We start from the raw sequence: 25,506 nt of genomic DNA, 5'->3' as shown, positions 1-25,506 counted from the left end.
TTGGAGGAGGAGACTCTGTTATCTGAGCTTTTTAAGGTTCACTTTCACTGGCATGATAAGAAGTCTGTTTTATATAAGGAAAGATGAGGAGCGTGTAGACGACCTGTGTCGACATATTGTCACAGCCTTTCCAAATGACAGAACTGGAGGAAATATTTTAAATAGGTCATAATTAAAGACCTATAGTGCCTGAGGATAAAATAAGCATTTCTGGGTTTTTACAGCAGTTTTGGAGTCCAGTAGAAGAGAAAGACACCAACTGGAACACAGACAGATCAGCCAAATAAACAAATCAGGTGAGCATGGATGCTTTGTTAACAGTAACATCACCAATATGTATGTTATTAAGTATTATTTTTGGATATTTAATTGAAAATGAAAAGATGATTACTTCAGTGAAGTTTATAAAAGTGTTATTTAATTTTAACAGCTACAAAATATTCACAATTAAAATGCTTTTCAGGCCAAAGAGAAATGTAATGATTTTAATGTTTGAAGTAATTTATTATGTTGTAAAATCAAGTTGGATTACTGATTGCAAAAATTACAAACAAGACCATTTCAAAATAATTTGACCAAGCCCTGATAAAGCCCTGCTGATAACAATAATAGAATAAAATAATTTTAACTGTAGCCAACTGACTCCAGACTGTAGTTTTAGACAATAATTTAGAACCAGAAGTGGCTACAGCTAGATTGTAGTTCCCTTAGCACTTGGTACATGATTCTGGTCACAGTAAAGGTTAACTGGAACAAGAGAACTGTGAAAAAAACTTCAAAGATCAAAAAAGAGCATAAAGCACAGACAGTGGCTGCAGTGGATACTGCGCTTTTAACACAAGGTTTCAGTTTAGATCTTTGTATGTTATAAGTTTGCTGTTTTCCACAGCTGACAGATGTGGAAAACTGATGACTTAAGTGCGACAAAAGTAAACATGAGCAAACCCCCACTAGGTTTTGGATAAAGTGTACACTCACTTCCTCTCTTCCTCACTTCCTCCACTTGTATCTCTGGTAGAACTAAAAGGAGGACGTGAGGATGTGAAATTTGAGAAATGAAAAAAGTGGAAAGACATACTGCCATGGTCCTGGGCAGAGCGTTCTCACTCCCGAGGCGTAACATGTCGACGTTTTGTCACGTCCCGCGGCGTTCCTGGGGAACGCGAAAGGAGACCTTCGGCGTTCTTATGGTACGCGGCGGGTTATGGCTGGAATCCAGTGCAATGACGCTCCCGCGGTAATAGACGTTCCAGCCCTGTATTCCAGCCCTAAACCTAACCTTATCCCTAGCCCTAACCATAACCTTATTCCTGACCTTAACCAGGTCTTTAATGATGTTAAATAGCGTGTTTCTAAGCGATTTGAAGAAAAAGAGCGAACATGTGTAGATTCAGTCCAGACGGTTCTCATATGTCCTCTTTTTTCCGAGGTCGTCATTTAGGAACGTGGTGGGTAGCCGAAAACGTAATATGGTGACGATTTGTCACCTAGCGTAAAATGTTACGCTTTGGGAGTGAGAACGGGTTGTCCTGGGCCATCTGAACCAGTGCTTTGGATTTTTATGCATTTTTGGTTTTTCTATATTATTTTTAGGTTCACTTGTTCTCTGTGGTTATTCTGTGGTTCCTAGGTTGTTTTTTTCTGTATTGTTTATTAGATTTCCTCTCGTGTCTTTGCCCTATGTGCCTCCCTCCGTGTGTCTGTGTTTATATTGTTTGAGTTTTTGTACCTTGTTTCCCCTTGTTTTATTCCATCTTGTTTCCCCAGCCCATCATGTCTGCCTCTCTCCCCATCCACTCTACGTCTCTGTTTTACTTTGATATTCTCCATCAGTGTATGTCATATTGTGTTTGTTCTTCCCCTGTCTCATTATTATTATCCATCTGTGCTGTGCTCCAGCTTCCCTCGTTGTCTTCCTGTGTATTTATGTCAGCGTCTTCACCCAGCTCTGGTTGACCTGTTATCATAATCCTTCTCTTTCTTTTTGATGTATGCCAACTTCTGCTTTGTCAGCATTTAAATAAGGATCAAATTTACTTTGACTTGCCTTTTTTAACAACTGACTCACAATCTAAACACATTTTTCACCTATACTGTTTGACTGATTTGAAGTCCTTTGCTCAAAGTCATAATCAGTATTTTCTTTATAGTTATAGCGTGAACCGTTACAACTGATGGTATTCTTTGGTGATGGTTTATGAAGTTTGTTATCATTCTGCTCTTTCCGAGCCAGCAATTACAATTTTTTTGAACCTGTCAACCCAGAGTCTGTGCATTGTTCGGCTAAGTCGGGCCACCAAGACCTTTTTTGCTGCCGCCGCAGCTTCCTCCATGGTCGGCCTCCAGATTTCATTCCCCACCGCTTCCCACATGGTTGTCTGCCGGATTTGATTCACCACTGCTGCGGCATTTCCTACATGGTCAGCCCCCTGAACTGTTTTGTTGCCACTGCTTTCATGTGGGCAACCCCGGGAACTGTGTTTTTCTCTGTTATCGGCTCTGTTTTGCTTTGTGTTTTCATTTGATCTCACACATTGACTCTTCACTTCTGTCTCCTCTCACAGGGAAAAGATGTTCTGCAGGATCCTGCTGCTCATCATCCTCACCTCATGTGTCTCTGGTTAGTTTATGGCTTCACTTTATGAACTCCAAGTAAAGCTCAATAACATATTTGTTACAGTTTTCAGAGTGTCTGCTCCTCTCTTTCCCTCTCTGTCTCCGCAACAGGATCATTTATAGTAAATGTGACACAGACCTCCTATCAGGCAGAGGAGAACCACAACATCACCCTGGAGTGGACGTTCACAACCAAACCTGACCCCAAATACATTTTTATCAACTGTGACCAGAAAAGTAGTGGCAAAGTCCATGAAATTTTCAGTAACAAAATCCAGTATCATATACGTGATGTTGTTGAGGTGTCAGTGTCTCAAGATGAAAGGTTTTTAGGACGTGTCCAGAGTGACAAAGATGCCCTCAGAGAAGGACGAATTAAACTTCAACTGTCCAGACTCAGGACTGAGGACTCGGGCATGTACACGTGTCATGTGAAAACCGATTATGGGTCTGGCTCTGCCAGCAGTGAACTCGAGGTCACTAGTAAGTTGAGTTGACTTTTCTTTCTAAAATCTGATTATCTTGTAAACTGTGTGGGTTATTTAACTTGACTTAATAGAGTTTTGCTGCTCAAATCACTTTTGCTGCTTTTAGCCTGTTCCAGTTCTTAGTGTGTCTGCTCCTCTCTTTCCCTCTCTGTGTCCTCAACAGAATCATTTGTAGTGAATGTGACACAGACCTTCTATCGGGCAGAGGAGAACCACAACATCACACTGGAGTGGACGTTCACCACCACACATGACAGCTCCTGGAGCTACCTTTTTATTCACTGTGTTCAAATGACTGATAGCGAAATCTCAGACTTGTATCATTTCTATGATGGTGTTGAGGTATCAGTGTCTGAAAAGTTTTCAGGACGAGTCCAGAGTGACAGAGATGCCATCAGAGAAGGACGAATCAGACTTCAACTGTCCAAACTTAGGTCAAACGACTCTGGGCTGTACAAGTGTGAAGTGAGGGACGATAATGGCTCTGGTTCTGCGCGTTGCAGTCTCAGTGTTATTCGTAAGTGTTAATAGAATTTATTTTCTAATAGTTGGTTATCTGTAACACTGGCTGCCATGTGTATTTGTGTAGACTTTTTGAAGTTGAGGATTTTTTAATTTGAGTAATCTACATGCCAGCAACCATTTTGATGATTAACAAAGAATTTTTTGTTTTTCCTTGATAGCCATTGTTGAAAATCGTCAAACTCCAAAACCATCTTTAATTCCACCTCAAGAGACTAAAGACAGGTCTGGTCGTGTTGGACTGGGAATGGGAATATCCTCGGCTGCTTTGGTTGTCTGTGCTGCTCTTTGTTTTATTTTGAGAAACAACAAAAAGAGAAAAAACCTGATGTTAAATGTCTCAGAGACACAACTGATCTGCACCAACATGAAACCTTCTGGAGGACGAACTTTCTATCAAGAGTTAGTCAAACTTCAAATAAATACCTGAGTCACAAAATCAATCAAGACTTATTCAAGTCCTAAACTAAGTTATGAAATAAAACCCAATAAACAGATGTCAGTAGTTTTTTTACTACAGTGCGAGGAACACACACACACACACACACACACACACACACACACATGTGTGTATATATATATATATATATATATATATATATATATATATATATATATATATACACACACACACTCAACAAAAATATAAACGCAACACCTTTGTTACTGCTCCCATTCCCCATGGGATGGACGTAGAGACCTAAAATTCATTCCAGATACACAATATAACCATCCCTCCCAAACAGTGGTCACAAATCAGTCCAAATGTGTGGTAGTGGGCACATCTGCCATATTGAGATAATCCATCCCACCTCACAGGTGTGCCACATCAGGATGCTGATCTGACATCATGAGTAGTGCACAGGTGTACCTCAGACTGCCCACAACAAAAGGCCACCCTGGAATGTGCAGTCTTTTGCGCTATTGGGGGTCTGGGGACCCAGAACTGGTCAGTATCTGGTGTGGTCTCTACGTCCATCCCATGGGGAATGGGAGCAGTAACAAAGTTGTTGCGTTTATATTTTTGTTGAGTGTGTGTGTATATATATATATATATATATATATATATATATATATATACACACACACACCAGAGGACTGGGAGCTTGAGTGTCCTGCGCAGTATCTTAGCTGTTCCTATGGACTGCACTCTGGACAGAGCCGATGTTGTTACTGGGATCTCCTGGAGCCACTCGCCTAGCTTGTCTACCACCACTATGTCCTGTTATCCATCAGCATTTGTCCATCTGTATCTGGAAGTCCCACAGGAACTTACACATTCTCCACCACCCTTGGAGGCATCTCCCAAGAAGGCATCAGTGGGCAATGTATGTATATATATATATATATATATATATATATATATATATATATATATAACAAAATTAACATGTTTGAACAATTAGAACAATTTTAACAAAATATAATATTGTGAATAAAGATAATGGGTCGGTGAGGGTCTTGTTTTGGGAATGATGCATTTCTTGTCCTTACATTTGTGTTTTTACGACATGAAATTTTGTATGGTTTATTGTTAAACAACAACACAAAAAATACATAATTTTATACAAATAGAATAAAGATGGGAATATTTCCATGCGATGCAGATGGCTCTGTGGGTGCTGATTTGATGTATTAACTCAAGTGAAACTATAATATCTTTCAAAAAGTGAAATGTCACTATTTCTGTAGAACTGATCTCCTCATTGTTTAACTTATAACACATGTCTTTAAATGTGTTACTGACACTGGACTACCATTTATATCCACAGAGTTTCCTGATGCTACAATAGAACAGCACACAATTCAACCCTATAATGCCCTTTGTGTCATATTTGATACATGAGTTTCTGAGACCTCTATCTCTTCAACATGATCAATACTTGCTATAATTTCAAAATGTTATGGACAATTCTTTTTTTTGTCTAAAATTGATGTTGTTGTCAACCAAAAGCAGCAAAAAAAATGCCTGCTGTATCAAAAGCGATACAAAAAATGCAGAATAAATATGTAATAAAAATTTATCATACACAACATGATATAGCAAAAACATTTTTCCAAAAAATCTGAATTTGCTGGCTATTTTTTAATGTGTTGGGTCTTAGAGTGTTAAAATACAATTCCAAATGTTATGTTATATTTTCAGGATTTCTGCTGCCAGCTGTAATAAATATATAAAAACAACAAATAAAAATCATGATGACATGGTTTTAATGATGATTTTCTGGTTTTAATCCTGTAATTGAGAATTCAAATTAGCAATAAACACTTTTCACTTTAATCTTTTTACTAAATCAAAGATGAACTATTATCAAAACAATTATTTCCTGAAGCATGTTTTTCAATTCATTCAAGAGCAAAATAATAGCAGCAGTGTGTTAAGCACTGTATACTGTATACTATACACTGTTTGAAAATGTAGTAATTGAGATCAATAAGTTTCAGGATCCTGGGTTTTTTGACCAAGTGTTTTGAGTTTCCTGTGTTTTTTGTCACTCTGTTTTGTGAATTATGTTCTCATTGTTGGTCTTTTGTTACTTCCTTGAGTCTATTTTCTTGTGCTCCATGCCTAGTATTTCCCTCTGTGTATTTTGGTTCTTAGAGTTTTCTGCCATATGGTTTATGTCTCTGTGTTTCTTAGTTGCTCTGTCCATACCGTATCCAGTTCGCGTCTCACTGTTGTACTTCCTGTTTTACTTTGAAGGTCTGTCTCATGTGAGTGTATCCTGCTTTGCTTCCTTGTCTCATCAGTTCTGATTTCTCACAGCTGTGCCCTCCTTCTGTGTCTCATTCCCTCGTTACTTCCCAGTGTATTTAAACCCTGTGTTTCCCTAAGTCAGTGTCGTGTCGTCCCTCTATGCTATGTGTTGCTTGCCCCCTGTGTTTCCTTATGAGCTTAGATTTCCAGTGTAGTTTTGTTTTGTATGCTTTTCCCCTGCCAGCAAATAAAGCTGAGTATTTTGAGTTCATCCCTCGAGTTTAAGTGCCTGCATTTTGGTAGTGATGGGCAGATGAAGCTTCATGAAGCACTGAAGCTTTTCATCCAATTAGTTCACCCCAGTGCAAAGCTTCTTGAAGCTTCATTTGCTCTAGTAGGACACCTACTGGACGTAAAAATATTAGTTGGCATGAATTTGAAGAGTGTGGCCTTTTGCACACAGCCTGTAAATATCAACAACAAAAGGAGTGTGTAAAACATGTATATTGTAGTGATGCAGTATACTGTGTATATTTATAGTGGCAGTATGGAAAATGATCATTTGGAAATGCTTGAAATGGAAATGATCATTTACTGTGAGGTGAGGTGTGGTTGGGGTGTGGACAGTGGTTGTGCTTTTGTAACGTTGAGGTATGGACAGCTACACACTGAGGCGTCAGTCCTGCCTGTTCACATTTTATTCAGTAAAAACTAAATTTTCACTGCTTTTATGACCTTTTTAGTGGGGAGAACATAGCTAGGATTTAATGATTTAACAAATCTTTTGAATCCTTTGTCCTCCACAATGCTAACTGGCTGGGAGTCCTCAATCACCATGCTGACCAGGTCTTCATCTATTTGAGATTGTTCTCCTGAGGAAAGACAATAAAGATAAAGCACAAATATAAATATCACACACGTAACTTATAACAGTTGTATAATATTGTTATATCATTTAATAACATTACTGCATGCTATATTATCATGACATTTGATGGCTCACCTGGTCTTGCTCCACAATCGCTGTTCCCCTTATTCTCATGCAAAGCTCTGTAGTGCCTAAGCATGGATGAGGTGTTGTTGTTATATCCCAGCTCCCTGGCACATAGCAAACACTTCACCTTGTACAAAAGTAAAGACAGCTTAACATAAATTGTATTGCACCATCAGTATTATGAAAATACATCTTCTGTAGAAATTTACATACCTTGTTGGGAGGAATAAGATCAAAATGTTCCCACACAGGGGAGGACATCCTCCTCTTCTTAGCTGGCTCCATTCTCTCCTGACTTTCTCTCCTCACTCTCATAAACCTCCAAACTGTCTCCAAACTCTCACTAACCGCAACTCTCCATCAAACACCCACATTTTTGAATGAAGTCTGAGGGGTTTATATCGCTGACATAGCTCGCGGCAAAGTTCGAACCACTTCATGAACCAGTCACGTGGTACAGCCGGGCAGCGAGGCTTCGGACGTCATCATTTTCAGCTCCTCCCATAAATGAAGCAAGCCTCGATACGTGCATCGTGGAAACGCCCCCTCCATTACTCGACACAAGCTTCGAAGTCTCGATACAGAACGTCACATCACTACATTTTGGGTAGTATATGAACACTGCTGAATTTCCTTCTTCACTGGTATTAGTTTAAGTCTGTTGAGCATTTGACGAGGAGTTAAGTGCTAATGGAAAAGGTTTGAGGAGGACTCTAGTGTAGCAGGTCCAACTACTACCTGCCACACAGTGCTTCCTGACAGTAAGTAACCTTTGATTGTGTTATGACCAACTGTGACAAGTTCAAACAGAGTTAATTCAGCTTGGCACTGCTAAGTGTGCCTTTCTCGGTGATCATATTTATTGCCCGGTGTACTGTCCAGCCCTTTCTTTGCCTATACAGTAAACAAACCTGGACCTGGGGATGCACCAGGGATTCTGTTTTCTCTTCTCACCTGCCTGAAGGTAAGAAAAACCATTTGTTAGCATAGATAGTAGTGTACTTCTGGCCAATGCACCTGACAAAACTGTCAAATTTCTTAACTATTAACTGCTCTCTGACTCACTTTGGCTATAAAACTGACAACGGGACACATTTCAAAATGATGGATGTAAGATGATGGATGCTCAGGAAGTTATGGGGTAGTTCCAGAAAGTTATGTACAGTCATGTGAGAAAATTAGGAAAGCGTTTGTATTTTAAAATATATTTGGACATATGGATATTTAATATCAATTTTAATGAATTGCAATTAAGTCACTTTCATTTCCAGTTATACATAAAAAAACATGATTGGAAATTGATATGTGAACAGTTCACAATAAAGAGCTGATTATTTAATGGGGTGTTCTAATTTTCTCACATGACTGCATATAAATGAGGGTCTGAAATGCCCCAAGCTTTTTTTTTTCCCCAGTCTGTCATTTTGTGTCTTTGCTGTTTGTGCTTTAAGGCTCTTCACTCTGGGGTTTGCTTCGCTTTACTTTTCTTGCTTTCTATGTCATTTTGCTGTAAAATGCACTGTTCTGCTCTTCATATGACAGTTTGATGAACTCTGTTCTAACAATTGTATTTTTTTTCCAGAGGATCTTTTTGAGTGATTTGATTTCAATTAGATCTGAAAAGCTGGACCCACACCGCACTGGTGTGATAATGTTATCATGTTGGCTTCAAAATTTGCAACCCAAAAGCTGGGGGTGGTGTGGAGGGTGTCATCTGACTGTCATTATTTTCTAGGTTTAAAATTTTAAGTACCTTGAGATGACTTTTGTGATTTGCTGCTATATCACTAAAATTTGATTGAACTGAATTTCACATATTTTAACAGCATTGTTTTTTTAAAAAAAAATATTTTCTGTTGTTTAAAGATTAAAGATTAAAAACTCCAACACTCCTCTTATTGTCTTACTCCTCAGGCCACTCAGCCACCTCCTCTTTGAGTGAAGTGATTGTCACGGCGGGGTGCGCCGATGTATGTGGAAACAGGACCCAAAAGCAGATGATGACGAGGAATTGTAATGATTAACAGAAAAGTGAACCTTTATTGCGATGATGGCAGGGAAATGAACCAAGAGACCAAAACAAACAGGCAAAACACTAAGAAACAAAACACTGAACTGACAAAACACTAAACTGGCAAAAACACTAAGAAACAAAACACTAAAGGTACTAAGACCAAAAACTATAACTATGACTGAGGTGGAAAATAAACAGGCTAAGACTATGACTATAACTATAACTATAACTGTAACTCTGGTGAGATAAACAGACGAAAACTAGAACTATGACTGCGGTGATGTAAACAGACGAACCGACAAAGGCATGAAGAAAACAAAAGGCTTAAATACAGACATGAGGTGATCAGGGGAAGTGGCGACACATGGGGGAAAACAGCTGACAGACATAAACCTAATGACAGGACCAGGAGAGGAAAGCTAAATACAATGAACAAAGAACACATGACATTGTCAGAATAAAACAGGAAATGACAACACAACTTAACAGACCTAATACGTGATGAAATAAATAGAAAACCCCAAAACATAGAAAACCCAGGAACAATAACTGCCTAAACTAAAGGCAAATAGGAAATAACACAAACTAATAACATATCAAAAAATACAAAGAAAACTCAGAGTGCTGGGTCGGAGACCCAGCCTGTGACAGTGATGCTCTGCGATCCTCCTCTTCTTACTTCTTACTTCGACCTCCCAGGTAGACTACTGGTTAGTCGTTGCACGGGTGAGAGGGTTTATTCTGCCTCTATTCCTTTTTTGGAGATGAGCTTGTCTCCACCAAGCTCTCATCCGCTACGGCACACTGAGACCAATGGAACCAGGTCTCGCCTTTCCCCTTCATCGGCCTCGTCCTCGCCCATGCTCCTCGGCTCTTCCACACCCCCTTCTCATCATGGCACCTGCAGATCAAAAATCGACCCTCTTGTGCCACACGGTTCTCGCCATGGGTCAACTCCCCAATGAGACATGTACAAGAATGTATTAGAGAGAATGTGCAACAATCTTCAGGGTTTCCCACTTGGAGCAGCCATACTCCAACCTGTAACCTTGTGTAAAAACATTAGTCAGCAGTTACATGTTCAGCCTGTTTAACTCCCAGCTCCACCTGGAGCCTGTATCCTGGAAGACAAATCTGTTAAATCAAACTTCTTATTCACAACCAACTATAGATCATGAGAGTAATAAAGTATTCAGCATAACAGACAAGTATCATGTGCAGGTTTTCTCAAATCATTAAATCACTATTATTACCATAATTTGTCCCAAATCATGAATCATCCCACTTTATTCCACAATTTAATCTGTGACTTTCCTTAAACAATGTCACTCCACCCATTTTATCACTATGAGCTCAATAGTGGGCAGCTAGTACCCCATATTAAACTATTCCATCAACACTGCATCTCTTATTTGTTTTTCTCATGTCACTTGTCTGTTTTCTACTGAATCCTCCACATGCACTCCTAACAAAAGCAAAACAAACATTAGCAACACACATTGACTATCCCGGTGGTCAGGCGCAGGTCGACAGGTTCCAGAGGTGCTATAAAAAGACCATAAAGTTAACCATCCATAGCTGTGGAAAGAAGTGACACTAGTTTCAACACAGGGAATGTCTCACATGTTATTCACGTCCCTGTAGTATTCAACATTTTCCCAAGAACACAGTGTAATAGCATCACCAACTCATAACCTATAAACACAGTTTCTTCACACATAAGCCCAGAAATCCTGTAGTAGAAAAACATTAACTAGTTGTCCTGTTATAAATCACATGATCAAACCACATGAAGAACTGTAAGAAGAAAATGCAAATGTTAGCGCTGCGCAGATGTATACACACTTTCTCACAGTGACTTCTGTGAGCAACACAAGGTAGTGAATAACACCCCGTGGTAGATTCACAAACAGAGAAAGTGGCATTTAAAAGTTAAATCAGTACGGTCAAAGCTCACACAACCTCGGATGTTGCTGTCATCTTTCTGCTCCTGTAAAAGAAACACATAAATTCATCCACCCTTTTGTCCTGTCTAGGTGGAGGTTAACCTTGAGTCGTGGTCAAGTCTTGTCAGCTTTTGTCAGCTTTTACCAGTCAGTAAGTTTGTTTTTATTTCCATTCATTCATTCATCCATTCTTTCTTTCTTTGCTGATAGTGGAACCCATTGCCGCATTTGATCTCCACCCTCAGCAAAATGACGTCATTTCAAAAAGAAAAAGAAGAACTTTAGATCGGATTACCTCGCTGAATCCTTTTTAGGCTGGGACTCTCATTTTCTAATTGTCCCAGATAAGTGGCTTTCTCCAGAGCCCATTTTAATGTGGAGAAACTCACTCACTTGAGAAAATAACTTCCTTGGAGCTTGCTTGTTCAGGATGAGGATGGGAAGCTGAAAAACAATTCAGCCAAAAATTCTGGCTGAGTGTTTCTATTTTTTCTAATGATTTTAACCTATAATTTTCTTCCGACTGCTGCCCGTGGAGAATTGATCCAGGTCCGTTCCCCACCTGTAATCGACAGACTGAGAGACTTTCATTATTCACTGTGACTGCATATGTTTTCATCACTCCTAACGCAACACATCTCTACTTATTTTGTTTTGAACTCTACTGACTTTAAACCCCAAAAAATGAAATTTTTTATTTGGTCTTAACCGCAAACACAAAAATCTTCTTGATGTTGTTGTTAATTATTTTCATCCACCACACTCCAAATTATGTTTTCTTTTGTGTCCAGCAGGGGAAGAAGGTGACCTGTAGCGTCACTGCTTCCCCCAGTTGGAGACAATTTCCCACTCACACTTCCACACTTTTTATTTTCTTTGTTTTCATGATTTTCTTTCTCTTTTTTTATTACCCCATTGTTTTACACCCACACATTAACCTGTTAACTCACTCCTCCAACCTCATTTTCCTTTCACCCCAACAGCTCTCATACAGTCAGCAATCAAATTCTCCATTCATCCTTGAGTACTTGACACACACATGCACATTTTACTTGTCGTTCGTCCCACCTGTGAACCCGCCCCTCGAGGCTGGCTCACGCACACTTCATGCTTCTCGCGGTTCCATTCAAACTTTCTGCGAGACACTTCTGCTGATTAAGGACAACGCCCCAAGCGGCACACAGAGCGGGTACCGTCCGCTCTCGTACACTTCACAAATCATTCAAACTGCGCCATGGACTCGATACCGCGGCTACTCTTCCCCAAAAAATATAAAACCAAATTAAACCCCCCAATTGACTTAACAGTTTGTGATGCCAGTGAGGATGGGTATGGAACAGTGACCTATCTGCTGATTGAAAAAATCTGTTCAGAATGACACTGTGCGTTTGTTATGGGAAAGGCTCGTGTTGCTCCTCTTAAATTCTTTACCATCCCGAGAATGGAGCTCATTGCAGCAACCATGGCCAGTCGATTGGATGTACTCTGGAGGAAAGAGCTGCAGATGGAACTTCTGGATTCTGTGTTTTGGACAGACAGTGCTTCTGTTCTTAAATACATCAGGAGTGAGACTTCAAGATTCAAGATTTTTGTGGCCAACAGAGTTTCACAAATCTTAAGAGTTTCATCTTCCTCACAATAGAGATATGTGGACACAGCCAGTAATCCAGCAGATATGGCCTCAAGAGGAGTGAAAGTCGATGTTTTTATGAAGAATACAAAATGGTTGTCTGGGCCTCAGTATCTTCTACAATCTAGGAGTGAATGGCCTGTCTACCCAGATGACATCAGTCTGCTTGCATCTGATGATCCTGAGGTAAAAACAGTTGCCACAGTGAGTGTTGAGCAAGCTGGAGAAAATTCTGTTACTCGCTTGTTTAAACATTTTTCCACCTGGACACGTCTTAAGAAGTCAGTGGCATGGCTGTTAAAATTTAAGGACTTGCTTCTGTCCTTGGTGAAGAAAAGGAGAGAATTGTGTTCAAGCTTACCACAGTCAGAGGTCAGTAAAGAGCAACAGAAATCATTTGTGGAAGAAAAGCTGAGGAACTTTAAGAGGACATCTGTGATTAAGAATCTTACAGTGGAAGATCTGAACAAAGCTGAGGTTGTCATTATCAAGTTCTGTCAGAGGAGGAGATTTTCCTTGGAGCTTGTGAGTCTGAAGAAGGGACAACCATTATAAAATCAAGTCCTCTAAGAAGACTCTGCCCACAGCTACAAGATGGAATTCTCAGAGTCGGTGAGAGACTCAATAGATCATCGATGCCGGTTGAGGTGAAACATCCCATAAAACTAGCAAAGGATCAACACATTTCCGAGCTCTTGCTTAGACACATACATCAGGAAATTGGACATGGTGGTCGTAACCGCATGCTGTCTAAGCTAAGAGAAAAGTATTGGTTGATTGGAGCTAGTACAGCAATAAGAAAAGTGTTATCTAAATGTGTCATCTGTCGACATCTTAATGCTCCACCAGTGAATCAACAGATGGCGGATTTGCCCAATGAAAGAATCATTTCAGATGAACCTCCATTCACGTGGGTGGGAGTGGATTACTTCGGACCCTTCAGTGTAAAAAGTAGTCAATGCAAGAAGAGGTCAGGTTCGAGAACTGCGTTCTGACAATGGAACCAATTTTGTAGGTGCTGAACGTGAACTTAGAACTGCCATTGAACATTGGAACCAGGCAAAAATCAATGACGTCTTTCTGCAAAAGGGAGTTTAATGGACCTTTAATCCACCTGGAGGTTCACATCACGGAGGAACCTGGGAGCGACTGATAAGACTGGTTCGCAAAGTACTTTATTCCATAATGAAAGTACAAAACCTGGATGAAGAAGGTCTTCATACAGTTCTTTGTGAGGTTGAAGCTATCATTAACAGCCGCCCAATTACGAAAGCCTCAATGGATCCTAACGACCTGGAAGCTTTGACCCCTAATCATCTTCTTCTGTTAAAGACCTCACCGATATTACCACCAGGAGTATTCCATTCCAGTGATAGGTACACACACAGAAGATGGAAACAAGTCCAATACATATCTGACTTGTTTTGGAAAAGATGGGTGAAGGAATACCTACTACAGCAACAGGAACGTCAGCAATGGATTGGAGTAAAAAGGAATCTCGTCATGGGAGATCTGGTTCTCATCAGTTTGGCACCTCGAAACTCTTGGCCAATGGGACGTGTGATAAAGACTTTTCCTGACCGAAGAGGATTTGTTCGTCAAGTTCGGATTAAGACTCAGACTAGTTTCCTGGATCGACCTATTGCCAAACTGTGTTTACTGCTGGAGGCAGATCACAGTTAAAGACTTCTGGGTCCAATTATCAGACTTTGATTGTATTTGGACGTAAAATGTCTCTCATTTTTCTTTAAAGATAGACTTTAAGATTACCTATAGGATTCCTGTGGGTAATATTGAAATACAGTAAATGATTGACTTTTCTCTGCATGTTTTATGTCTCCTACTTGGTTAATTATGGGTAATTATTAGAAGGGATCCTAATAATTAGGGGCTGGTGTGTAGGAGCCATAATTGAATGTATTGAATTTTTTGATGATCACTGGGTTTTATTTGTTTGGCTGCTATGGTGATGTGTAATGGTAGTCACGTGGGTGCCAGCGGTGACATTAAGAGGGCGTTGTCAGTCTGTCATTCACTGGTTTTGATTTTGACAGAGAGGAGGGCTGGGTAGCCGTAGTTTTTGTTGAACGCTGCACAACATGTTTCGCCTTGTTACATTAGAGCCTGTGATGTTTTAAGAGTCTGAATCAGGAGCCGATGACAGTACTCTGTAAACTCTCAAAGCACTTTAATAAACAAGTGTTACGCCCCAGTCTAGGCAACCGGAACGCAACACAAGATTGAAAGAATTGCCCCGCCCTGGTCCCCAAAACCATACACAAAGGGAAACCAATTTCTTAGTGAATCGTGGTTTAGGTCAGGAATAAGGTTATGGTCAGGGCTAGGGATAAGGTTAGGTTTAGGGCTGGAATACAGGGCTGGAACGTCTACTCCCGCGGGAGCGTCATTGCACTGGATTCCAGCCATAACCCGCCACGTACCATAAGAACGCCGAAGGTCTCCTTTCGCGTTCCTCAGGAACGCCGCGGGACGTGACAAAACGTCGACATGTTACGCCTCGGGAGTGAGAACGCTCTGGTCTGACAGCAGTGGGGAGGAAAGACCTGCGAAATCTCTCCGTCCCACACCGTGGGTGCCGCAGTCTCCCACTGAAGGAGCTGCTCAGTGCTGTCACAGTCTGCTGCATGGGGTGGGAGATGTTGTCCAACAGGGATGACAGCTTAGCCACCATTCTCCTGTCACTCACCACCTCCACTGGGTCCAGAGGGCATCCTAGAACAGAGCTGGCCCTTCGGATCAGCCTGTTCAGTCTCTTCCTGTCCCCAGCAGAGATGCTGCCGCCCCAGCAGACCACACCATAAAAGATAGCAGAAGCCACAACAGAGTCATAGAAGGTCTTCAGGAGTGGGCCCTCCACTCCAAATGACCTGAGTCTCCGCAGCGGGTACAGCCTGCTCTGCCCTTTCCTGTAGAGGGCGTCTGAGTTATGAGTCCAGTCCAGTCTATTGTTCAGATGAACACCAAGGTACCTGTAGCTGTCCACAGTCTCAATGTCCATACCTTGGATGTTCAGTGGTTGCAGTGGAGAATGCTTGTGCCTGCGGAAGTCTACCACCAGTTCCTTGGTTTTACTGGCGTTGATCTGGAGGTAGTTCAGCTGGCACCAGTCCACAAAGTCTTGGGTCAGACCTCTGTACTCCTTGTCGTCCCCATCAGTGATGAGGCCGACTATTGCAGAGTCACTGGGTGGAATTGTGGGAGAAGTCTGCAGTGTAGATGGTGAAGAGGAACGGAGCCAGAACCGTTCCCTGTGGGGCCCCGTACTGCAGACGACCCTGTCCGACACACAGCCCTGACTGAGTCCTCACATACTGTGGTCGGTCGGTGAGGTAGTCCAAAATCCAGGTAGTGAGGTGATGGTCCACTCCAGAGTTCACCAGCTTGTCCTTTAGAACCAAGGGAAGAATGGTGTTGAAGGCACTGGAGAAATCAAAGAACATGATTCTCACAGTGCTTCCAGCGGTCTCCAGGTGAGCGAGGGAACGATGTAGGAGGTGAATGACGGCATCATCCGCTCCAATGCCAGGCTGGTAGGCAAACTGAAGTGGGTCCAGTGATGAGCTTATTAGGCGCCGAAGCTGAGCCAGGACCAACCGCTCCAGGGTCTTCATCAGGTGGGATGTCAGAGCCACCGGCCTGTAGCTGTTGAGGTCCTTGGGGCGTGAAGTCTTTGGCACTGGTACAACACAGGAGGTTTTCCAGAGCTGTGGGACTCTTCCCAACCTCAGGCTCAGGTTGAAGAGGTGCTCCATCACCCCACACAGTTGGTCTGCGCAGGACCTGACGACCCTCGAGCTGATGCCATCTGGACCCGTTGCCTTCTTGCCATTAATCCTCCTCAGTTCCCTCCTAACCTGGGTGGTTGAGAGAGACAGGCTGGAGCCTTGTGTTGAGTGTGTATTGGATGCTGTTGTTGGGGGTGGGGAGGAGTGAGCAGGGTGAATAGAGGAGGTGTGAAGTGTCTGAGGTATCAGAGGTGGAACAGCAGCAGTGGGGGTGGGTGAGTCTGCAGCCGATGTTGCAGACTGCCTCATGGCTGAATCAAATCTGTTGAAGAAATGATTCAGTTCATTTGCCCACCTCACATCCCTCCCAGGCAGAGAGTTCTGCTGTTTGTGGCCCGAGATGGTTCTGAGGCCTCTCCAGACTTCACCAACGTTGTTTTGTTGAAGCTGGTTCTCCATCTTCTGCCTGTAGCTCTCCTTCCCATTCCTTATCAGTCCCCTCAGCTCTCTCTGCACTCCTCTTTGTCTCTGGATTTGAAGGCCCTCCTCTTCTGCTTGAGGACAGTTTTAATTTCTGGGGTAATCCAAGGTTTGTTGTTGGAGAAACACCGTACAGTCCTGGTAGGTACGGTGTTATCCACACAGAAATTTATATAGTCAGTAATGCATGCATATTATATCCTCTTTCACATTAGAGCCACAACAGGACCCACTAGAACATGGGAACAAGTAAAAGTGGAATATAAGAATATTCTACAGAATGGTAATATTTATCACTTATATTGCTTTTCGTCTCTTGGAAAGAGGCCCTGAAATAATCTGTTTGTTCATAACAGCAACCAAGAAAAGGGCAGAGCCAAAAAAGACAGGTGGTGGTCCTGCACCCCCTCGTCAACAAGTTGGTTAAGTAAATAATACCCTCACGGTAATTTCGATATCTCTCTATGAGCACACTGTCGCGCTGAGCTAAAGGATCCTGTCTATCCCGCAATATACGCTGAATTCTGAGGACTCTCCTTATCAATCTTGCACCTTCCGCAATGGGTGGCTCGCGTAAACGGACAGGACATGGCTGCGACAGGCTTCCCAAATCCACCTTCGCTTTTATAGCCGTGGTCTCTCATCTTGATTACACGGAGTAATTTACAATTACTACTCTGAAATATGAATTACATCTGTAATAATCACATACATGTAATAGAATGTTAATAGTACATTTCCCTTTTTTAGGAAATGACCTTTATGTATCTGTGTGAAATAAATAAATGGATCAGGTGCTGCATTATCTTTGGTTACATTGATAATATTTATTTATGGTGAAACAGTGGTGGAATATCGCTGTTGCTTTCGTATAAATGAAGCGGACATACCTGAGTGGCCGCGATCTAATCCTGTTTACATAAAGTAAACCTGCTCCTGAGCAGGTTTACGCTTACGGCTCTGTTGCTATGGCAGCAAGTCCCAGATGGGCTTCGGGGAACCGAACGATCCAAGATCACACGAAATCGTCAACAATCAAATCCAGCTAACTTACTTAGCGAGGTACGAAGAACGGACCCCAGGACAGCTTGTCAAGCTCCTGTCAAAGACCAGAGGTTTATCTACCATATAAATGTAACCAGAAAACATGTCCTCTCAGCTTCAAAAGCTGAAACCATTAACAGGTTAAGGATTTTCCCTTCAAAAACAACAAATAAGTGGTATACAGTTAGCCTTTTCCATAAACCACAGGAAACAGCATCGACAAGATGTAGTAATAGATGAAGATGAAGTAATAAAATGAAGGGCAGTTCACCTGAACAGGTGAGAAGCAATTTTTTTCAAGACAAGCACTGTTTGCCTTGTTTTCCCTGACAGAATAAGTACTTTTAAATGTGCATTAAGTTCTTATAAATGTGTGTATGAGTCACGTGCTGTGATTATGTTGTTTCAGCCACAGCAAAAAAGTAGCAGAACAGAAACTATATGACCCACCAGAATGTCTTCTGTCCAAATTACTTACAGACATGCCATAGAAGCTGCGTGTGTGTCACAGAAGCCACAACAGGGAAAAACAGCAGAACAAAAACTAGACAAGACAAACTGTGGTTGGAAGTCTGTCTGACTTAGACATTAAATAAACTGCATTTGTAAATGTACTAGATAGATCTTTTCAAGACATTAACAACTGCAGTAAAATTTTACCTTATCACTGAAGTAAAATTTAAGAAAATGCAAGCCACATATCCAAGATACTGCTTAGGGTTTTACTGTGTGTGTGTGTGTGTGTGTGTGTGTGTGTGTGTGTGTGTGTGTGTGTGTGTGTGTGTGTGTGTGTGTGTGTGCGCGTGTGTGTGTGCGCATGTTAACATTTGAACATTTTTCTCATTGTGTCTTTCACAAGAGCCAGGAGAATAATTCATAAGAGCCAGGAGACTATGTATTTCACCATCTTAACCGGAATGAGTCACTACATTTAAGTCAAGCAAAAACTTTATGAAACTATGAAAATCGTGTTTTCCTTCACTTCCTTAAAACGTGGAGGTTTTTATACCATTTTTGAAGCAGACAAAGAACTCGAAAACATTTCCTGCCAGCAATTCTGGGAAGTGGTAAAAAAAAAATGCTGATTTGTGGGCATTCTTTGCACAATATCACACTTAAACATTGTGTGGTTGTTAGCACTGCTTCTGCTTTTATTAACTAATAATCACAATGATGATGGGTATTGTTACATTTATATGTATTTTTTTGCACAAAAAGTTGCATTTTTACTCCATCATTTATAGACTTAAAGGAATATATGCAATCTGACCAAAACCACACAGTGAAAATGTTTTATTTAAGTTTACTGTTTAGATTACTCAATGAGCTAATCACACTGTAAGGTATAATGAGATATTTCTAAATGTTTAAAATGTGATTTTGTTTAAAAAAAAATATGAAATAATAGTGACAGGACCTCTTTAAAATCAGAGTATAGCATTAAGTCTGTTAAACTTCTGGGACATTGATCAGGTCAGTGAAGTAGTAGAGGGGATTGTTAATTAGTTTCAGTGATATCGTGGAAACAAAAAAGACTTGTATACACTACTAACCTTCTTAATTTTTATTTATTTTTTTTCTTTTTGTGTCCCGTTTGGATCTATAGCCATCAGAATTGTTGTCTTAAGGCCAAGAAAGATGCCAAGCGGATTTATTTTACCAAGTGGATCATCATGGCCTTGCCATATTGGTCCATTTGATTGACCTTTATTATAATTATGAATTTATTTTATTTTCAGTTTCTACAAACGGGACAGACATGACTGGGGGATAGGACAGGGGGAAAGAATGAAAGAAAGAGAGGGAGAGAAAGAAAACCAAAGGGGAGAAGAGACGGTGAGAAGGGGGGGAAGAAAGGAAAAACAAAAAACAAAAAACAAAAAAAAAAACACCTGGGTCACCTGTATGGAGAAAAAAAACACAAGAGAAAGCAAACAACTAAGAGCAACATAATAAAAAAAAAAAGCACCATCACAATAAACTAGCTAGCACTAGATATCAGTAGATACTAAATAATAAATGATATTGTGCAGCACGCAAGATAGACAGCGCACAGTGTGCTTTGAGGCAGCAGCCAAGAAAGCTGTAGTCCGCGTCTGTGAATACCCATGTGTACACCTGTGTGCATACCTGTGTGGATCAGCATGCTTGCATTCCAAAGGTTTCTCCATGTAATGATCTGCTAGGGAGTGTGGGGAGCCACAGCCCTGTCCTTTATGGTATCAAGCAGGTATGGAGGAGATCAAAACTCCAGACATCCAGAGGCCCCCAGAACACAAGAGACCAAGGAAGACCCACAGAGGGGCAGCTGCGCCACTGTCCCAGTAAGAGCTAAGGAGAGTCCCAGATGAGGGCTCATTCAGCAGCCGCGGAGCAGAAGCCAGGGGGAGTTGCAGTGACGCGCCCGTGAGCTCCGCCGGCAGCCAGCTGTGCCTGAGTGACCGAGCACCAGGCCGAGAGGCCGGGGGCACCCCACCTCCGAAGTGGCCCAAGCGAGCCCCAGGCCCCAGGCCCCGATAAGCGGCCGCCAAGGAGTGAGCCAGTGTGTACCCGGACGCCCACCCCCAGACACAAAGTGTCTGATATATAACCTTCTTAATTATTGATTATTAAGCCACTGCTGCAAATGCAATGTTTAAAAATCTTTACTTGTCTAAATTTTGAGCTACATGCAAAATCTTTGGTTCAGTTGTATTTATGTTTGAATGACTTGAAAAAAATTATTCTTGTTTCTTTGAAATCATGTGACCACAGAATCCCGCCCTCCTCTGATGGCGTATAAAACCTCTGAACACAATCTCCTCTCTGCTCTTTCCTCCTCAGTTCTACCAGAGCTTCCTGAAAACAACACAGGTAAGAGCAGTTCATGTTAGAATGAGGACATCTTCCAACTGATTAAAGAAAATCAGTCTATTTCCTGCTTTTTATTCTGATAAACTGCTTAACCCAAAACTTAATCCAAAACTGTACATACTGTTTTTTACTACAAATAAATATAATTCATTTTTTGTTTTCTTTATGTATCAATCCATTTATGTATTGTTGTGGGTTGTTTGTTTTTTTTTTTTGTTTGACTCCTTAACCACAGCTTCTGTGGTAGCACAGCACATTATTGCTTTATTGTCCCTATTAGGACAATAAAGCACAGCTAGACTGGACATTGGGCATAAAAGCCATTTGCCCATTTTGCCGATGATGATTTTTTGTTTTTATTTTATTTTTATTTTTTTAATGTTATAAACAATGAAAGGTAGTGAATTGGACAATTGGTCATGATCGACTATGGGCTGGACCAATTACAGCCGATGAGGTCGGCTGCACCCTCCCACCTTTCTTGGACTCTGAAGAAAATGGTATTGAGGTGAAAAGGAATGTGATTTGTCCCGTACTTCAGCTAGAATGAAAAACAGACACAACGCTTGAGTTATTTTACGCTGCACAGCTTCTTCTGTCATTCTCTCTCCCTCCCTCTCCTGTTGCTACTTCAATCAAACTGATCAATGATCAGCTGATCGGCTTTTCTCTCTTGTTTGTTTATCGCTCACTTTGCACCATAATAAGGAAACCAGCAGATGTCGCGCTAAACAACAGCAGCCCATTTAAGCTTGATCAGCTGTTTTTAGAATTTATTTAATATTAATTTCTAGTATCAGCTGATGTTTGCTGGAGCCACAGCTGTAAAAGCTGCTGGTCATGATATCGGTTTGGATATGTGGTGAGAGGGAAACCATCAGAGCTGAACAGGTGATGGAGAAACAGGTTTACCTTTTAGGTGACATGAATGAGTTGAAGGGAAGTTATGAACTATTTCTGAGAGACAAATAACACCAGGATCCTTTTCTATGTAGCTGACAGCTGGTAACTGTGCAGGGGTGGGTCTAGCAAAGTTTTGTGAGGGGGGCAGGTAAGTTATTAACAGGGAGAGTGAGGCACAAAGAAATACTTTTCTTTCTTATTCTCATTTAAAATATCTAGCTTTTAATAAATAATTATCTGAATCTTACAACTAAAGTGGTCATCTGGTGTAAAATGTATGGAAATCATACATATATGCCAAGAAGACCGTGTGCCTCACTGTCACAACAGCATTTGTTTTTATTCAAAGGCTTGAATATCAAGAGGTTCAGGACTTTAACTAACTTCTTCCAGATCTTTAGTATTTACAGATGAAATGTGGTAATTTCATCTGTAAGTGGCAGTGATTTAATCAAAATGTGCACTAGAAAGGATGCAGCACTAGATAAATTATGAAGACATTACCTCTAATACTCTAAACTTTACTCTGGAATATGATAAAATATAATACTTTATTGCAGGGCTGGACTGGGAGAAAAAATGGGCCCGGGCATTTTGACTAGAGACTACCCCACCAGGTATTATAGGAAAAGCCATGAAGTCTGTGTTAACAAAAAAATAAATAAATTCTCCTTCATTTCTGTCAAACACAGCTGTATGAAACGTTTCTTGCAGTCAGTATAATGGTTGCTAGGTAACCTGAGCAGCCTGACGAAGGCCAGACCATTCCATTTCACTTCCACCCTTCTCGCACTTCGTAGTACCTGCCCCACGTAGTCCGCGAAGCGTGCAGTCTCTGGATTGGGACACAGCTACAGGGACCATGACACTGCATCTCAGTGTGTTTTATTTTGATAGTCTCTCATCCTGTGTTCAATGTGTTCATTTTTGCTTCCCCTGTAGCATTATCTAATTCATCCCAGCTGTGTTACCTCCTAATCACCTTCTTGTGTATATATGGGCTGTATCCAATTCAGGGTCTGCAGCCTTAAAGTACGCATTTCAAGGCCGATTACGTCACAGCGGCGCGCCAAAGGCTGTCCCAATTCGAAGGCTGCTTGAAATGCGGCCCTCAAATGCGTCCTTCATTTCCCTGAATTTTAAGGCTGTGGCGGTGTAGACTTCGTGGCCCAACATATCCCAGAATGCATAGCGCGGTGGTGGGTGTGGATAATTTTGCAGAAAAAAACGGCGGATGAGGGGCGGCCGAAGAGTAAACTTTAAGTAAGTACTGAATATGATGTCACTTATTTATGTGCAAATGTTTAATAATGAAGAACATTAAAACATTACTGTTGGCCACATGTCGGCAAAGTTATGTGACATTAGTGACGTTTGTACTAACTTGGTTTTAAAGCCTTTACTTTAAAATATACGGCGCTGAGCTTAATCTTACAGAGAATGATCAAAGCTCATGTAGAAACAAACAAACAAATGAACAAAAGATTTTCTCCTTCATGTCTGTCAAACAAAGCTGTATGAAAAGTTTCCAGCTGTTAGTATCATGGTTGCTAGGCAACCTGGACAGCTCAATGGAGGCTAGACCGTCCCATTTCACAAGCATCGCACTTCCGGCCTTAGTGGTCTTTGAGTACGCGGCCCTTGAGGATTGTTGAGGCTGCGTACTTTAAGGCTACAGACCCTGAATTGGGATACAGCCATGGTGTCTGTTTTCCCTTTGTACTTGTCAAGTTCTGTACTTTTCTTTTTCCATGTTCCATTTTACCATGTTCTTAGTGTTCTGTGTTTAGTATTAGTTTTTCTCAGTTTAGGTTGTAGTTAGTTTCCTTTTGGCATTGGTTTATATCATTTATAAATTCAGCCGATTTATGGCTGAATTTTGATATGATCCTGTTTCACACCTTTATTTATCTATATTTGACATTACCAAAAACTGTTCACTTATGGTCCACTAGGCCCCAGAAAGCCAGGCCTGTAGAATTTGTTAACCATACGAATGAATATTACTATTGAACAGTCTTTCCCATTTAATATGGTGGGGTGTTTCGCCGTATGCAGCAGCATAGCACTCCCAACTACTGTGCACCTTTTTGTATTTTTTAACAACAATAACAATAACTGTACACTAATCCATACAACCAACTCAAGTATTCTGATGACACCAACGTGGTTGGGTATGTATAGGGCAAAGGTAGAAATTTGTCCTGCTGGTGCTCAGAAAACAACCTAAAACTGTTTGTCTTGGAATAGATCTGGAATAGATGTATTACACCGTTTAGCACTATTTAGCACTGTCTTGCTGAAATATGGAAGAATTTCCTGGATGGGAACATGTATTGCCCTAAAGCAGGGTTTCTTAACCTTATGTCATGGCTACTGAACGGACTCACGCGCAGACAGTTCTTCCTAAGAGAACAAAAGGAGATTTATTCACAACAGGGATCACCTCAGTGCTATATATATGTACAGTGAGTTGGGAGGGGGGTCCAGGGCTCCAGGGAGAGAAGGGGGGGGGGGGGGGGGGGGAATCCACACACACACTTCCTCTTCCACACAGTCACCGCCACAGCTCCTCCGCACACACGCACTCCTCTTCAGCCGCACTCGCTCCAAAACTCCACACACGCTGCCACACTTGGGCCAACACAGGTCCCGTGATTTGGTCCAGAAGAGGGATATCTACACACAGAAGTTAAGGTTAGTTCCAATATGAGTTCTAAACAACACAGAAAGTCATAAAGTCAAAGATAACTTTTAAGAACACCAGTATAGGCTCATGAGGTCCTGATGGTTAAAAAACTACATTTCCGCTAAAATGACGTCATATCTGGTTTTGGGCAGGTCATGGCGAACATGCGATTGTTCACGCTGATGGACTTAGGAAGTGTTATGAACAGCTGATCGGATCGGCAAAGCGTGTTTGTGGAATATTATGTTTTTGTTGCTGCAAGCGCTTTTTATGCAGTTTTTGCAAAGCTATATGTGGAAGGAAACTGTGACCTAGGACAAGCTGATGGCATAAGATGTAAGCACAACTCCTCCAGTTTCATATGCAAAAAAAATTATTGCGCTAGCTTACGTGGTTGCAGTGCTACCGGGATTTAAAAATAGTTACGCAAAACGGAGCGTGCCCGCTCTGACCAGTTTTAAAGGGTTAAAAAAGTGCAAATTAAAATATATCCTCATCAACTGTGAGTGAATCTGAAAGTTTCTTTAGGAGTAAACCTTTTTTCATTGGCAGAACCAGAAGTTACTCTTTATATTTGAGACAAATGACCAACAACAAACAGTCACAACAGTCCATTTCTTGAGCCTCTGAGACACGATCAGATCAGTCTGGGTGGACAAAGGCTCATTCTCAGAGTACTTTCCAGTGTTGCTTTGAGTCTGTTTTGGTCTTTGATCTTGATTGTGGCCACAATGAAAATCCCAACTTTGATCCTGATTGTGAATGGGAAAAAAGGTTTCACAGCTCTCAGTGCCAGAAATGGGTAATCCTTTGAGACAGCAATCCAGAAGGAGCCCAGGTCAGGTTTTCCCCACTGCAACTTTAGAGAGCTGTCAGTGGGAAC

The 25,506-nt window shown here is 41.3% G+C and overlaps 1 protein-coding gene and 1 long non-coding RNA gene across 2 annotated transcripts in view; one reads left to right on the top strand and one right to left on the bottom strand.

The window, feature by feature from the left end:
• Positions 1-25,506, top strand: part of LOC146673433 (uncharacterized) — a 461,960-nt gene that overhangs the window by 404,663 nt on the left and 31,791 nt on the right. The gene's annotated exons all lie outside the window — the stretch shown is intronic.
• On the bottom strand, positions 6,823-7,864 carry LOC146673437 (uncharacterized). Its single transcript, XM_085402072.1, has 3 exons — positions 7,532-7,864; positions 7,328-7,445; positions 6,823-7,196 (listed from the first exon to the last, which is right to left on the bottom strand). Exons 1-3 carry the CDS (start codon positions 7,631-7,633, stop codon positions 7,036-7,038), a joined length of 381 nt encoding a protein of 126 aa, XP_085258198.1. The 5' UTR covers positions 7,634-7,864; the 3' UTR covers positions 6,823-7,035.

Source organism: Rhamphochromis longiceps, linkage group LG3 (assembly GCF_057381845.1).
Source record: "Rhamphochromis longiceps isolate RC_006_pf linkage group LG3, R_longiceps_female_GT1.1, whole genome shotgun sequence".
In the NCBI taxonomy this organism is placed as follows: domain Eukaryota; kingdom Metazoa; phylum Chordata; class Actinopteri; order Cichliformes; family Cichlidae; genus Rhamphochromis; species Rhamphochromis longiceps.
This window is presented reverse-complemented; position numbering and strand designations above follow the sequence as displayed.